The following is a 15,614-nucleotide window of genomic DNA, read 5'->3' as shown; positions in this document are numbered from 1 at the left end:
TCCTCCCCTCTTTCCCTCCCTCCTTCCTCCCTTCCCTCCCTCCTTCAGCAAATATTGGCTGCTTATCTACAGGGTCCCAGGTGTGGTACGTATGAGGCCACTGGGAAATCCAGTGGGGAAGGAAAAACCTACAGACAGAGATGCTGATGATAAACAAATAAACAAAGACCTGAAACCCCATTGCAAATCCTGATCTGGCAGGGCTAGAAACCATCCATCAGCTGGCTTCTTTTTCCTAAAAATTGTGGTAAAATATACATTACACAAAATTTACCATTTTCAGGGATACAGTTCAGTGGCATTAAGTGCAGTTACATTGTTGGGCACCCATCATGGCCACAACTTTTTCATCCTCCCAAACTGAAACTCTGTTCTCATTAAACACTAACTCCCCATTTGCCCCTCCCCCGGTCCCTGCAAACACGGTTCTACTTTCTGTCTCAATGAATCTAGGAATGACTCTAGGAATCTCATATAAGTGTAATCAAATAGCATTTGTTGTTTGGTGACTGGCTTCTTCCACTGAGCATTATGTTTTCAAGGTTCATCCATGTTTTAGCCTGTGTCAATATGTCATTCTTTTTAATGGCTGCATAATATTCCCCCCATATGGCTGGACCATGGTTTGTTTAATCATTCCTTCATCAATGGACATTTGGGTTGTCTCCACTTTTTGGCTATTGTGAATAAATGTTGTGAACATGGTTGTACAAATATAAAATCTTGTCCCTGTTGGTTTACCGTTGCTCATTTAAGAAAAACGTGTCTGGCACTGTGCTACCTGCCTTACATACCATGTCTCCCTTTAGTCTTCTCAGCAACCCTCACAAAGTTGATAGCATTGTCATTATCATCGTCATCCTCTTTTTTTTCCTGGAGAGACTGAGTCTTAGGTTAAGTTGAGGTCACCCCGCTGGCAGGGAGCATGGGCAGGCTCTAAACCCAGGGCTTTGTCCCCGCTACTTCTCCACATCCCACTCTCGCCCCCTGCAGGGTCCTTCTGATCCTCTGTCTCCATCATTTTGTCTCCTGAGCTGACCTCAACCAGAATAGCCGCAGGTTGCTCGGCTACAGGGCCATCTGGATATAGCTGTTTCTATAGATTATATACAGCAATCATTTCAAAAGACTCAGGATGATGTCATCCTGATTCTCCCATGCCTGCTTTCCTTCATCAGCTGAGAAGACACTGCTGCCATCGGGTGTCTGAAGGCTCCTTCAGCAACTCTGAGCAACTCTGCCAAGAGCAGGGAGTGCCACACAATGGAATATTATGCAGCCGTGAAAAGGAATAAAGCGCAGACACAGGCTACAACATGGATGAACCTCAAGAACATGATGCTCGGTGAAAGAAGCCAGATACAAAATATCATGTATTTTATGATTCCATTCACGTGAAATGTCCAGAAAAGGCAAATCCAAAGAGATAGGAAGTGGATTTAGGGGACTTCCCTGGTGGTCCGGTGGTTAGGACTTGGCCTTCCAGTGCAGGGGGTGAGGGTCCATCCCTGACTGGGGAGCCGAGATCCCACATGCCTCATGGACAAAAAACCAAAATGTGCAACAGGAACAATATTGTGACAAATTCGAAAAATGAAATAGTCTACATAAAAAATGATCTTAAAAAAAAAAGTGGATTAGTGGTTGCCTGGGCAGGGAGTGACTGTGATGGGTGTGGGGTTTCTTGCTTTTAATTAAAGAACTTATTTTCCAGTTGTGCTGGGTCTTTGTCACCGTGCACAGGCCTTCTCCAGGTACAGCGAGCGGAGGCTACTCTTTGCGGTGACGTCCCTTGTCACAGAGCACAGGCTACGGGAGCACATGGGCACAGTCGTTGTGGTGCTCGGGCTTGGTCGCTCCACGGCCTGTGACATCTTCCCCGGCCAGGGATCAAACCCACGTCCTGTGCGCTGGCAGGCAGACTTCTAGCCACTGTGCCACCAGGGAAGTCCAGGTGTGGGGTTTCTCCTGGGGGTGATGAAACATTCTTATATTAGACAGTGCTAATGTTTGCACGCCTTTGTGAATGTTCTAATACAATCCACTGAACTGTACACTTTAAAAGGGTGCATTTTATAGTATGAGGCACACCACAATTTTTTAAAAGTAGCGGGGAGCTGAGAGGATTGATACCTTGGTCCTGGGGTCTCCCAGGCTTGCAGGGGAAGCTGCGGGTGGATGAGGAAGTCCCCTGAGGAGCACACTTTGTGCGATGGTCACGTGCTCGGTGTCTGAGTCCAGCCTGCAGCAGGAAAGGAAAGGTGAGGATTCAAGCTAGAATACGTGGGTGTGGTTTGCGTGTTCTTTCCCTACTCTGGAAGGTTTGGGGTAAGCAGCGTTCCAGCTTCCTTTGAATTTTCATGAGGAAGAGCAGGAAGGAAGGAGGGATGGGAGGAGGGAGCAGCTGTCAAGTGATTAGCAGAAATAGTTTCTCTGTATTTTATAGACTCTCACTCTTTTTTAAAATTTAAATTTATTGAACAAATTCTTCTGTAGAACGAACCATGCGCCAGGCCCTGTTCTCAACAGTTTACCAGAACGGATTCCCTTTATTCCCCTGTCCACTCAGGAAGCTATACCACTTTTCTTTTTCTCCTTTTAACAAATGAAGGAAGGAAGAACTGAGAGCTGGGGTTGTTCAAGGTCACAGAGCTGTTCAGAGGCAGAGCGGAGCTTCGGACCCAAGCCCGGAGTCCCTGACCTTCATGGCTAAGCTACACTGTCGTTCACTCACTCATTGTGTAATGTCTACTGAGTGTGGACTGTGTGCTAGGCATTGTGGCGAGCATTAAGGATTCAGGGCCGACGACTTTTTCCTTCAGCGGCTGTGAGACAGGAAACTGGCACAACCCAGCACTCACGGGCGGTTTCACGACACTCCCCTTTAGAGTTGAGCCTCAGAGAGAAATGGGACTGTTCTGGTGGCTTAGGTGCTAAAGAATCTGTCTGCAATGCAGGACACCCGGGTTCAATCATGGGTAGGGAGGATCCTCTGGAGGAGGAAATGGCAACCCATTCCAGGATTCTTGTCTGGAGAATCCCATGGACAGAGGAACCTGGCGGGCCAGAGTCCATGGGGTCACAGAGAGTCGGGCACAACTGGAGGACTGAGCGCACAGGGAGAGACAGGAAATGCCATGCTCAAGGGTCACTCAGCCCTGGGACTTCCCTAGCGGTTCAGTGGTTAAGAATCTGCCTTCCAGGGCAGGGGAAGCGGGTTTGATCCATGGTTGGGGAACTAACCACATGACCTGGGGAAATTAAGCCCACCCGCTGAAACTAAGACCTGATGCAGTCATACACATACTCTAAGTTTACCCAGCCCAGAGGTGGATGAGTCCAGCGAGGAATCCAAGCTCCCACGTCCACGTGCTGAGTGTGCCGATGTAGATTTTGGCAGGATGGGCAGCCCGTGGCAGACCTTCACGGGCAGTGTCCACTGGCCTCTGCCTGCCCCAGCTTCTGTCCCTGTCCTGGTGGGTTCTGGGCCTTGGACCAGCTTCCTTTCTGAGCGGGCAGGTGTGAGGGTCCCTCTCCAGCCACTTGGAAGAAGAGCTGAAACCGAATCCTTCTGCTGCCCCTTCTGTGTTCCTGCAGAGGCAACCCCATGCACTCACTGGCAGGGAGAAGCTCAGGCCTCAGTGTGGGGACAGCAGTTGGCGCCCGGGGCTCTCGGGCAAGGATGAAACTAGTTGTGTGAACTGGTCTCCACCCAGGGACGGTCCTGTAAGACCCTGTGAACTGCCAGAGGCAGAGGTCCATCAGGACTCAGGATTCCCAAACCACTGACGTTTGTGACATAGCCAACATCCTCTGAGAGGCAGGACGAGGCAGTTCAGGGCTGGGGTCTGGGTCAGTGGGGCCTGCACTCTAGCCCCTCCACTTACCGGTCCTGTGATGTCAGAGTCAGGTCACTCTGCCTTCTCGAGCCTCAGCTTGCTCATCTGTAAAATGGGGGAATACTAGTCTCCATCCCAGCAGGATGTCATGAGGACACAGAGGTGCAGTCAGCCCTCCGTAAATGTCACGGTAACAGTGGTGTCTAACACCAGCCTTCACAACCCCAGGGAATCTCTGGCCCACAGCCTCAGACTCTAAACTGGCACTGGGATAGCCTCCTTATTTTGGGGCCTCCTGCCTTCCCTAGGTTCTGGGGTCCTCCCAGTGCGTGGGGGGGTGGCACCATTGTTGAACAGAAGTGCCTTCCTCCTCACAGTCAAGGGGAGTTGTGGCCAAGGGCCCGTCTACTGCTTGGATCAGCCCCTGCGTTATCTGGGGGCCCCAGGCAGGGCTCTTCCAACAAGAGGTCTGTTAAGACAGGAAGTCGGTGATGCTGGGCTGGCCGCATGCACTGAGCTCACAGCCTGTCATTCCTCTCCCTGCTCCCCTTCCTTGGAGCTGTTCGGGCCATCGGCAAGTCCGCAACCCCTGGGCTGTTTCCAAACTGCTAAGCAAGAGGTTCCTGAGGGAGTAGGGGCTGGGCCAGCCTAGGATCCAAATCTAGGTTTAGCATTTTGCACTGTGTGACCTCGGGTAAGTTACTTAGCCTCTCTGGGCTCCAGTTTCCTCATTTGTCAAACGAGGATGCCGTTTAGAGGATTAAATGGAAGAAAGCACAGAGCTGGAGGAGCAGAATTGAGACTCACCGTGCGCCTGAGACGTGACCTAATGACATCCTTACCACCAGCCCATTTTACAGATGAGGAGACAGAGGCTCAGAGAGGGCAAGTCACTTGCCCAACATCACCCAGTGAGAAGGTAAAGAAGTGAAAGAAAGAAAGTGAAGTTGTTCAGTCATGTCAGACTCTTTGCGACCCCATGGACTGTACCTACCAGGCTCCTCTGTCCATGGAATTTTCCAGGCAAGAGTACTAGAGTGGGTTGCATTTCCCTTCTCCAGGGGATCGTCCCGACCCAGGGATCGAACGTGAGTCTCCCACATTGCAGGCAGATGCTTTATCGTCTGAGCCACCAGGGAAGCAGAAACCCAACCTGAGCCTGACCAGTTCTGACACATGCACCTTTCCCTCCATATAATTAAAAAAAAAAAAAGTCAGCATCCCTCTGCCCATCACAGAGGTGGGGCCGACCCCAGTTCCTCTGGCTCCCCCTGCTCAGAAGGGCCTGGGGTTGGGGGGAGTTGTTTTTGGTGCTTGAAAACCTGAGCTATACAATTTGAGTCCTGTTGCCTGGAGAATAAAAATCCTAGGTGCCTACTCTGTGCCAGGCTCTGCATGAGATAATCTGGTCTGTGCCCAGCTTCCAGGTGATGAAACTGGCTTAGAGAAAAGACGGACCTGCCTCTCCTCTGGGAAGGGGTGGAGCTGGGCTTCAAACCAGGTACTGGACCCCACGCCAAGTTCTACTTAAAGCAGCACTGTCCTCAGTGGAGAAACGCCTTCCTTTTTTGTTGTTGGTTAATTTAATTCTTTACTTATTTTTGGCTGCGCTGGGTCTTTGCTGCTGCACATGGGCTTTCTCTAGGTGTGGTGAGTGAGGGAAACCTCTCTGGTCGTGGCTTCTCTCGTGGAGCACAGGCTTTAGAGTGCGGGCTCAGTAGTTGTGCTGCGTGGGGCTTACTTCCCCCGCTGCACGTGGAATCGCCCCGGACCAGGGATTGAACCCCTGCCCCCTGTATTGCAAGGCGGATTCTTTACCACTGGCCCACCAGGGAAGTCCACAATGCCTTCCTCTGAGAGAGGGTCCAAGGTGGCCTGAGATGTGAAGCAAGGAGACTGTTCTCAGGGGGCCTCCCTTGCCAGCCCTCTGAGTCCAGAACCCCAGGAACCCCACTGTTCATTCTTCCCCGAGGAGAATTATTCTGACCCTGGTGTGTTTGCACAAAGCAACCAGCCTCTAGACATGGAGGCAGCCCTGACCTCCTGACCCTGGTGCAGGATGCGCTAGGCTGGCCTCATGGGACCTTGAGTGACACCAGGCGTTACTTCCTTGCCCCTCCCCCGCTTCTGCCCTTCTGAGCGGGGTGGTGCCATCTCCCCCAGGGATGGGGAGGAGGTGTGTGTCCTCAGATGCCGGCGCTATTTTTGGAGCTCACGCCTATTTTTGGAGCTCACTTTGATCCTGATTCCGGGACACGTGGCTGTGACAGGCTCTTGGAGCAAACCCTGCTTGAATACTGTCAGCCACCGATGCTGGCACGCCCCCACTTCCCACCCCCGCCCCTGATTCCCCCTTTGGCTCCGACCCTGGCATTTTGGGGAACTGGCCTCTCATCCTCCAATCTAGAGGCTTTTTATTTTTTTCACTTGCCTAACCACCCTGGTTAGAACCCCCAGGAGAGGGCTACATGCGGGCAGCCAAAGCAGGCATCCCTGCCTAGTTCCTGATCTTAGGGGAAGTTCAGTTCAGTTGCTCAGTTGTGTCCAACTCTTTGTGACCCCATGGACTGCAGCATGCCAGGCAGGCCTCCCTGTCCATCGCCAACTCCCAGAGCTTACTCAAACTCATATCCATTGAGTCAGTGATGCCATCCAACCATCTCATCCTCTGTCGTCCCCTTCTCTCACTTTCAATCTTTCCCAGCATCAGAGTCTTTTCCAATGAGTCAGTTCTTCACATCAGGTGGCTAAAGTATTGGAGTTTCAGCTTCAGCATCAGTCCTTCCAATGAATATTCAGGACTGATTTTCCTTAGGATGGACTGGTCCTTGCTGTCCAAGGGACTTTCAAGAGTCTTCTCCAGTACCACAGTTCAAATTGATCTTAGGGGAAAGTGTCAGCCTTTCCCCACTGAGCATGATGTTAGCTGGGGTTTTTGTATGTGCCCTTTATCAGATTGGGCAAGTTCCCTTCTATTCCTACTTTGTTGAGTCTTGTTTGTTTTTTAAATCGTGAAGGAGTGTTGGTTTTGTCATCTTTTGTTTCCCCCCTGAAACATGCTTTCTTTTAAAATGCCCCAAACTAGCCCACTTCAGAGGGCAAAAACTCAAACGAACATCAACTGGGGAAAAAAAAAAAAACAACACCTGTAACCTAAAAGTTGAGAGGTTATATTCGGTGGGAATGTTAGGACTTGAGCCAAAGTTGAGAGTTAGGTTTTATTTGGTGGGAATGTGAGGACTGGAGTCCCAGAGACAGCATCTCAGGTGACCCAGAGAGAGCTGACCCCCAGGAGGCAAGGGAGGAGCCAGGCTATATACAAGTTTGTAGCAAGGGGCAGGTAATCTGAATATTAAAAGACGACTTTTAATTTAAGAAAAGCTAAATCTCTCACATGGAGAAATTTAGCGATCTTCTATGTATAGGAAGATGCAAGAGTCCGGGCTTGCTGAAATAATTTCTTTCATATGTGTCTAGCTATCTGGGACCAATCCTGCTTTCTTTATTGTTCACATACGAATTTCTTGATCCCTTGTTTAAGGTAAGGGGTGGCCAGTGTGGAGGAAGGCCTCCTCTCCTCTCCCCAGCTGCTCAACAGGGAGGAAGTACCTGATGTCTTCCAGAGAGCTGGCTTTGTTTCACCTGGGCTCAGATATTTGCATTTGGAAAAGACTTGCTTCCCCCGGAGGGCTGTAGGGCTGAAAATATTTCATTTCACACAGAGTCAAAATGTGATTTGCCAAGTCAGGGCTCAGGCACGCCTGTGTCCCTGCCCCAGAACAGAGGTTAAGACCAGAGTTGCGGTAATACGGTCCGTGGTCACCGCTCTTTCCCCAGGGGAGACACCCTTCTCCTCTCTGGATGACTCGTCCTGGAATTGAGACAAGGGCCCAGCCAGGTTTGGGGGGGAGGGAGGAGGTGTTCTGGCCGCCCCCGGCCCCCTTGGCGCTCACCTGGCCCCCGCCCCTCCGCCCCCAGGCCTACGAGAAGCGCTTCCCCACCTGCCCGCAGATCCCGGTCTTCCTGGGCAGCGAGGTCCTGCGCGAGTCCCGCAGCGCCGACGGCGCGGTGCACGTGGTGGAGCGGAGCTGCCGGCTGCGCGTGGAGGCCCCGCGGCTGCTGCGCAAGGTGGGCGCGGAGGGGGTCCCTGGAGAACCGGGGGCCCCGCGGGGGAGGGGCTGGCAGGCGGGGACCTGGGACAGGGGGCGGGGTTCAGGCGTGGGCACACGCGTGTGTCAGTGCTTGAAGCGGGTTCTGGACTGGGGGCCTCCCGGGTCCAGGGGAGAGAAGGGCCGGGGGCGCTGGGCTGAGGCTGGGTATTGTCCGGAGAACTAGGGCCAACAGCGAGTCCCAGGGCCCGGGAGGTGGGGGGAAGGGGTTTGAGTCAGGGGTCCCGGCGGGTGGGCTGGCGCCGGGCAGGGGACCAAGGGTCCACAAGTCCGGGGATTCCCCGAATTCAGAGTTCCAGGGATCCGGGCTGGGCTGGTGGTCAGGGCGAGACCCCGGGGTTTCCCGGGGTCCGGGGGGTGACAGTCCTCGGCATTCGTGCCCCCAGCCCTCCTCACCTCACGCCAGCCTGCACACCCTGCTGTCTCTTTCCTGCAGATCGCTGGCGTGGAGCACGTGGTCTTCGTGCAAAGAAACGTCTTGAACAGGAAGGAGAGGACGCTCCTCATCGAAGCGCACAACGAGACCTTCGCCAACCGCGTGGTGGTCAAGGAGAACTGCAGCTACAGGGTGAGCCAGGGGCTGGCCGCCGGGATTGGATCCCCCACTCACCGGGCTGGGCCCAGAGGTCGGTGAGATCCTGGCGGCTCCCGCCCTCCCAGGGAGATGTCAGAGAGGATGCAGGAGCTCCTGACACCTGCAGTTCACAGACACAGCTGAAATAAAAACATATATTGTTATATATGGGGCTTCCCTGGTGGCTCAAAAGGTAAAGAATCCGCCTGCAATGCGGGAGACCCAGGTTCCTTCCCTGGGTGGGAAAGATCCTCCTGGAGAAGGGAATGGCTTACCTGTTCCGGTATTCTTGGAGAATTCCATGGACAGCCCATGGGGTCACAGAGTCGGTATGACTGAATGGCTAACACTTTCACAACAAATACATTTTAAAATATAGTATTTATGCATAATTTATGATATATTAAATATTTATTTAAATATATCACATATGCATACTTTGTTAAAAATCTATTTTATTTTTTACTTACTTTTTGGTTGTGCTGGGTCTTTGTCACTGCACATGAGTTTTCTCTAGTTGTGGCAAGCAGGGGCTACTCTCTAGTGTCCAGGCTTCTCCCTGCAGTGGCTTCTCTTGTTGCAGAGCATAAGCTCTAGGGTCCACGGGCTCAGTAGTTGTGGTGCACAGGCTTAGATGCCCAGTGTCGAGTAAAATCCTCCCAGACCAGGGATCAAGCCCACGTCCCCTGCATTGGCAGGTGGATTCCCAACCACTGGACCACCAGGGAAGTTCATCATTGTGTATGTATAATTTTTAAGGGACTGGAACTTCAGACTCACTTTCTTCAGGTCCCTCCTGAGAAGGCCGTCTTCTCTAAGGTTTAGACCTCGCATTGTTCTCTGGACAGAGCCCCCTGGTACTGCTGTGATCCTGGCCAGGTACTGCTGGTACCCCTGGCCAGGCTGTGACATGCTGCCCACTGCCCGCTCTGGCTGGGTCCAGGTCACCGAGAGCCCCCCGAGAGGGCATGTCATCCCCCACACTGAGCCTGTGTTGCCGCCCCTGCCTGGCTTTTCAGGTCCACCCTGAGAATGAAGACTGGACTTGCTTTGAGCAATCTGCCTCACTTGACATCCGGTCCTTCTTTGGCTTTGAAAGCGCCTTGGAGAAGATCGCCATGAGGCAGTACACGGCCAACGTCAAGAGGGTAAGAGGTGGGTTCCCTTGGTCATGGGGAGGAAGGTACACAGACCTTGGAGCCTGCAGACTCTGATCTGCAACCCTGAGACCCTTAACCTTCCTCAACCCGAGTGTCCTCATCTGTAGAATGGCTATTCTAATCAAGTCATATCACGTGGAAAGCACCTGCTCCAGCACAGGGAACCAGAGTCATTGTCCCGATGCTCCTGGGCTCTGCAGAGGGACTTTGTGTGGTGCTTGGTTTAAAGATCTCAGACCGTCACTGACTAGAGGCTTGTTAGTGCAGCAAAACAGGTGAACTTCATTTTACTTAAATTATATTTCTATTCACATGTTTTCAACAGAAAACTTATTCAATCACTAAGTTGTGTCCAACTCATTTTTAACCCCGTGGACTGCAGTACACCAGGCTCCTCTGTCCTCTGCTATCTCCCAGAGTTTGCTCATATTCATGAACATTGAGTCGGTGATGCTATCTAACCATCTCATCCTCTGCCACCCCCTTCTCCTCCTGCCCTCAATCTATCCCAGCATCAGGTCTTTTCCAATGAGATGGCTCTTAGCATCAGGTAGACAAATAAAAATATGAAATATACAGTATTTTATAATATTAAAAAATATATTTATACATATGTATAATAAATATATAATGAAAGTGAAAGTGAAGTCACTCAGTTGTGTCCGACTCTTTGTGACCCCACGGACTGTAGCCTACCAGGCTCCTCTGTCCATAGGATTGGAATGGGTTGCCATTTCCTTCTCCAAGAGATCTTCACGACCCAGGGATTGAACCCAGATCTCCTGCATTGTAGGCAAACACTTTACCGTCTGAGCCACCAGGGAAGTCAATATATAACATTTAACATATAAATACTTTAAAATATAAAATATACAAATATAAAACTTACTTGTGGGCTATTACACTTTCTTCATTTGGGTCCAAGCCTTAGAAATTGGTGTGTATGCAGCATGCCCAGCACTTTTCCACTTGGACCTGCTCATTTCAACTGCTCTGTAGCCATGTGTCAGGCTGGGGTGGGAGCCAGTGATGGGCGACGCCCAGGCCCGCTTCCGCAGTACTGATGTGTCTCTGGCTTCCAGGGAAAGGAGGTGATCGAGCATTACCTGAACGAGCTCATTTCCCAGGGCACCTCTCACATTCCCCGGTGGACGCCTGCCCTCGCCCGAGAGGAAGACGCCCTCTCCCAGGCTGGGCAGAGGGAGCCCAGATCATTGGAGGTCTGTGGGCCCAGCAGTGCCCAGGACCCGGCTCCCGAGTCAGTCAGTACTGACGGTAGGTCTCAGGCAGCCGGCCAGGTCTGCCCTGGGAGCCACGGTGGGCCTGCTTATTCCTGGGAGGGGCTGGGGTGGGGAGGGTGGCCAGGGGTCCTCTTGGAGTCAGGCTCAGCTTCCTCCCTCCCTCAGCTGCTTTGCCCTCTCTCTGCTCCAGGACTGGCTCGTTTCTGCATCAGGAATGGGCTGATCTGCCCTTTCCTCGGGTTTTATTAGCATTCTAAATTAAAGGAGTAATGCATGATCATGATAGAAAAAATTCAAACTGCTCAGATGTGAAGTAGGAAGTAAGACTCCTTTCCTCTCCTGAGACTATCTAGGCACATATACATACATAATACACACACACACTTTTTATACACACACACACATGTGGAACTTACATTGATCAAATGAGAGTGTATATACATTCCACTTGATAATTTGCTTTTTTAAAAAATTTACTAATGTTGCTGGAACAACTTTTTGGATCAGTGCATGTGTTGTTGTACTTTGCAGTATTTTGTGGTGTGGTTGCACCATGATTTGTTAATAAACATTGATTATTTATTATTTTAATTAATTTATTTAGTCTTGTATTGATGGGCATGTAGATTGTTTCCATTCCTTTTTATTTTTAAATTTTATTTATTAATTTTTATTTGCACTACCCCCCCCACCCCCCCACACCACACCATGGAACCATGTAGCATGTGTTCCTGACCGGGGAGTGAACCCATGCCCCCCGCAGCGGAAGCACAGAGTCTTTATTTTTTTGTCTTGGCTGTGCTGGGTCTTCGTTGCTTCCCGGGCTTTTCTCTAGTCGTAGCAAGTGGGGGCTACTCTCTATTTGTGGGGCATGGGCTTCTCGCTGCGGTGGCTTCTCTTGTTGTGGAGCACAGGCTCTAGAGCTCACGTCAGTTGTTGTGGTCTACGGGCTCAGTTGCTCCAAGACTTGTGGGATCTTTCCAGCCTGGGGATCAAACCTGTATCTCCTGCATCGGCAGGCGATTCTTTGAGCCTCTGAGCTACCAGAGAAGCCCCAAGCATGGAGTTGTAACTGAACTGCCAGGGAAATCTCTCCATTCTAATTTTAAATACAAATAATGTGGTACCTCTTTGTGCTTAAGGTTTTAAAAAATATTTGCATGAGCATGTATATAGCATATAATTTTAAAAGTTGATTTGCTGAGTCAAATATTATAGGCAACTAAAATTTTGGTACATTTACCAATTAGGCCTGCAAGAGGTTGTGCTAGTCAATGTTTCCACTATAAATGAGTAGCTGCATCTGTTCCTGACTTCACCCCAGCTACCCCAAGACTATTAGTAAATGCTTTAAACTTCTGAAAGGCAGGCTGACCACTGGTGAATTAGTGACCACTTCTTCTTTATGAGTGAGGTCACGTTTTATTTTTTTATGTTTGGTGACTGTTTCTTCTTTCCTTTCTTCTTCTTCTTCTTTTTTTTTGTCTCTGAATTTCTTTTTTTTTGTTCTATATCCATTTTCCTATTTTCTCATCAATTTCTTATTGTTTTGTGAGAACTCTTTGCATATTAAAGCAATTAGCCCTCTGTCATATTTCTGACTTTTATTGACCTGGAAAACATTCACAATAATTTGTTAAAGGAAAATACCTGGGACACAAAATTGCACATGCCCCATGAATCCAGTTTTAACCGTATGCACTAATGCTCACAATGCTTGTTTTCTCTTTGGGGCCATTGAAATGTAAGGGCTTGCCTGATGCAGAGATATATCATGTAACCAAAAATATATCTGGGGGGCTGTGTTTAGGGACAACAAAATTCATTCATTCAACCAGTATTTATTCTGCACCAGCTGTGTGCCCTAACTAGCTGCTGTTGTACATGTGCTTTTAAAATATTTTAAAAAATTTATACAATACCTGCCCTTCTTCTGCCCCTTCCTGTCTGCGCTGTCCACCAGCAGAGCTGGTTCTCAGGATGGCTGGTGGGAGGCAGGGTCCTGCCCCTTCCACACTCTCTATCACTGAGCCTTTGTGCTCAGGAGAAAGGGCCTCACATCTTCCTGGAGGCTGGAAGGAAGCTGGTGTCTCCTGCCTCACCTATGTTTCCTCCCTCATCCCCGCCTTGCCCTCTCCCCATCTGCAGCATCTCCACTTCTGACCACTCTGAGGGGTTGCAGAGTCTGGGTGGTTCCCCTCGCAGCATCCGTTTACCCAGGTGCCTACTGGAGCGGTTGTCATGACCACCAGCCCTGAGCTCTTTTTGTTCTGGGGGAAATGCTGGGTCCTGCTTCTGGGTGTGCAGTCATTCCGTTTGTTTTCTGACTGTGCCCTCCACACGTGGAGAAGGGGCTGTGCCCACGGAGCCGGTGCTTTATGGACCATCTCCACCCAGTGCTGAGGGTCGAGGATGCCCATATGCCTCACCATGCCAGCATCTGCCACCCCAGCAGTTAAGAGCAGATGACAGTGGGACTTCCCTGGTGGTCCAGTGGTTAAGAATCTGCCTTCCTGTGCAGGGGACGTGGGTTCCATCCCTGTTCGGGGAACTAAGATCCCACATGAAGGTGAACATTGCTCAGTTGTGTCTGACTCTGCAACCCCATGGACTGCAGCCTGCCAGGCTCCTCTGCCCATGGAATTCTCCAGGCAAGAATACTGGAGTGGGTAGCCATTCCCTTCTCCAGGGGATCTTCCCAACCCTGGGATCAAACCCAGGTCTCCTGCATTGTAGGCAGATTCTTTAGCAGTTGAGCTACCAGGGAAGCCCAATATCCCACATGGTATGGCCTAAATAAAACAAATACAAAAATAAATATTATAGTTCATATCTGCTAACCGCAAATTTTCAGTCCATCCCTCTTCCTCCCTCTCTCCCCTCTGGCAACCATAAGTCTGTTCTCTACGTCTGTTTCTGTTTTGCAGAGAGGTTAATTTGTGCCATATTTTAGATTCCACATATAAGTGATACCATATTTTGTCTTTTTTTTTCACTAGCGTGGGTTACCATAATCCTCCCCCAGGAGACATCCCTGACACAGGGATCGAACCCTCGTCTCCTGCAGCTCTTGCATTGCAAGTGATTCTTTACCCCTGAGCCACTGGGGAAGCCCTTGTCTTTCTCTTTCTGACTTATTTCACTTAGTATGATATTCTCTAGTTGCATCCCTGTTGCTGTAAATGGTATCGTTTTGTTGTTTTTTAATAGCTGAGTAATACTCCGTTGTATGTATGTATTTACCGCATCTTCTTTATCCATTCATCTGTCGGTGGACATTTAGGTTTGTTTCCATGTCTTGGCTATTGTGAATACTGCTGCAATGAACACTGGGGTGCATGTATCTTTTTTAATTAGAGTTCTGTCTGTGTGTATGCCCACGAGTGGGATTGCTGGATCACATCGTGACTCTATACTGAGTCTTCTGAGGAACCTCCACACTGTTTTCCACAGTGGCTGCACCAACTGACATTCCCAGAGGGTAGGAATGATCTTGATTTCCGAGAGTCAAAGGGGCATATCATTCACCACGGTGAGATCCAGCCCTGGCCTGAGTTTTCAGATCGCCTTGCAAATGGGTTGGAAACTCTAGATCTGAAGACCAGCGGCTCTTTGGTGAAAGGACTGCCCTACACTTGGAACTACATTTCAGATTCGAATTCAGCCAGGGAGGTGAGGGTTCCAGAAAGGGTAGACAGTGCAGTGTCTCCTGCTTGTTCTGAACCCCCTCTTCTCCTCCAGGGGACAAGCTGGACGCGGACTACATTGAGAGGTGCCTGGGCCATCTCACGCCCATGCAGGAGAGCTGCCTGGTCCAGCTGAGACGCTGGCTGCAGGAGACCCACAAAGGCAAGGTGGGTGGGGGCCGGGGCTGCAGCCTCTCAGCCTCAGGCACGGGGTGGGCAGGATGGGCCAGGTACCCAAGGCTGGGTGATTAGCAATGCCAGACACTTCTATCTCACCTTCTTTTTATTATATCCTGTCTCATGCCTTCTGTACGTAGCACTGATAGTAGTGTTTCCCAGTCTCAGCACGGTTGACGTTTAAGACTGGACAGCTCTTTATGGGGGGCTGTCCTGTGTACACAGGGTGTCAAGCAGCATTCCTGGCCTTCACCCACGAGAGGACAGGGGCTCTTCTCCCCCAGCTGTGAAAACAAAAAGTGGCTCCAGACCTTGCCAGTGTCCCCTGGGGAGCCCAGTCACTGCTCTGTAGCCCTACGTTTACAAAACCACGCATACTGTTCTTTTCTAAGAGATTTTTTTTTTTTAATTTACCATCTTAACAATTTGTTTTAAAGTTTTATTTGTTTTTGGCTGTTCTGGGTCTTTGTTGCTGCATGGACTTTTCTCTAGCTGAGGCGAGCAGGGGCTACTCTAGCTGCAATGCGCGGGCCTCTCATTGCGGGGGCCTCTCTTGCCGCGGAGCACGGGCTCTGGGGCACGTGGACTTCAGTAGTTCGGCTCAGGGCTTCGGTAGTTGCGGCTCCCGGGCTCTGGAGCACAGGCTCAGTAGTTGTGGAGCACCGGCTCAGCTGCCCCGTGGCACGTGCGATCTCCCCGGACTGGGGATTGAACCCATGTCTCCTGCACTGGTAGGGGAATTCTTCACCACTGAGCCACCAGGGAAGC

General features: G+C 50.6%; 1 protein-coding gene across 1 annotated transcript in view; it reads left to right on the top strand.

Annotated features, from left to right (window-relative positions):
• SEC14L5 (SEC14 like lipid binding 5) overlaps window positions 1-15,614 on the top strand; it is a 36,543-nt gene that overhangs the window by 6,659 nt on the left and 14,270 nt on the right. The window contains exons 3-7 of the mRNA XM_043456472.1: window positions 7,818-7,967; window positions 8,445-8,576; window positions 9,602-9,730; window positions 10,825-11,017; window positions 14,725-14,837. Of these exons, the coding sequence (XP_043312407.1) occupies window positions 7,818-7,967; window positions 8,445-8,576; window positions 9,602-9,730; window positions 10,825-11,017; window positions 14,725-14,837 (717 nt within the window). The remainder of the gene's footprint in view (window positions 1-7,817; window positions 7,968-8,444; window positions 8,577-9,601; window positions 9,731-10,824; window positions 11,018-14,724; window positions 14,838-15,614) is intronic.

Source organism: Cervus canadensis, chromosome 32, assembly GCF_019320065.1.
Source record: "Cervus canadensis isolate Bull #8, Minnesota chromosome 32, ASM1932006v1, whole genome shotgun sequence".
NCBI lineage: Eukaryota > Metazoa > Chordata > Mammalia > Artiodactyla > Cervidae > Cervus > Cervus canadensis.
This window is presented reverse-complemented; position numbering and strand designations above follow the sequence as displayed.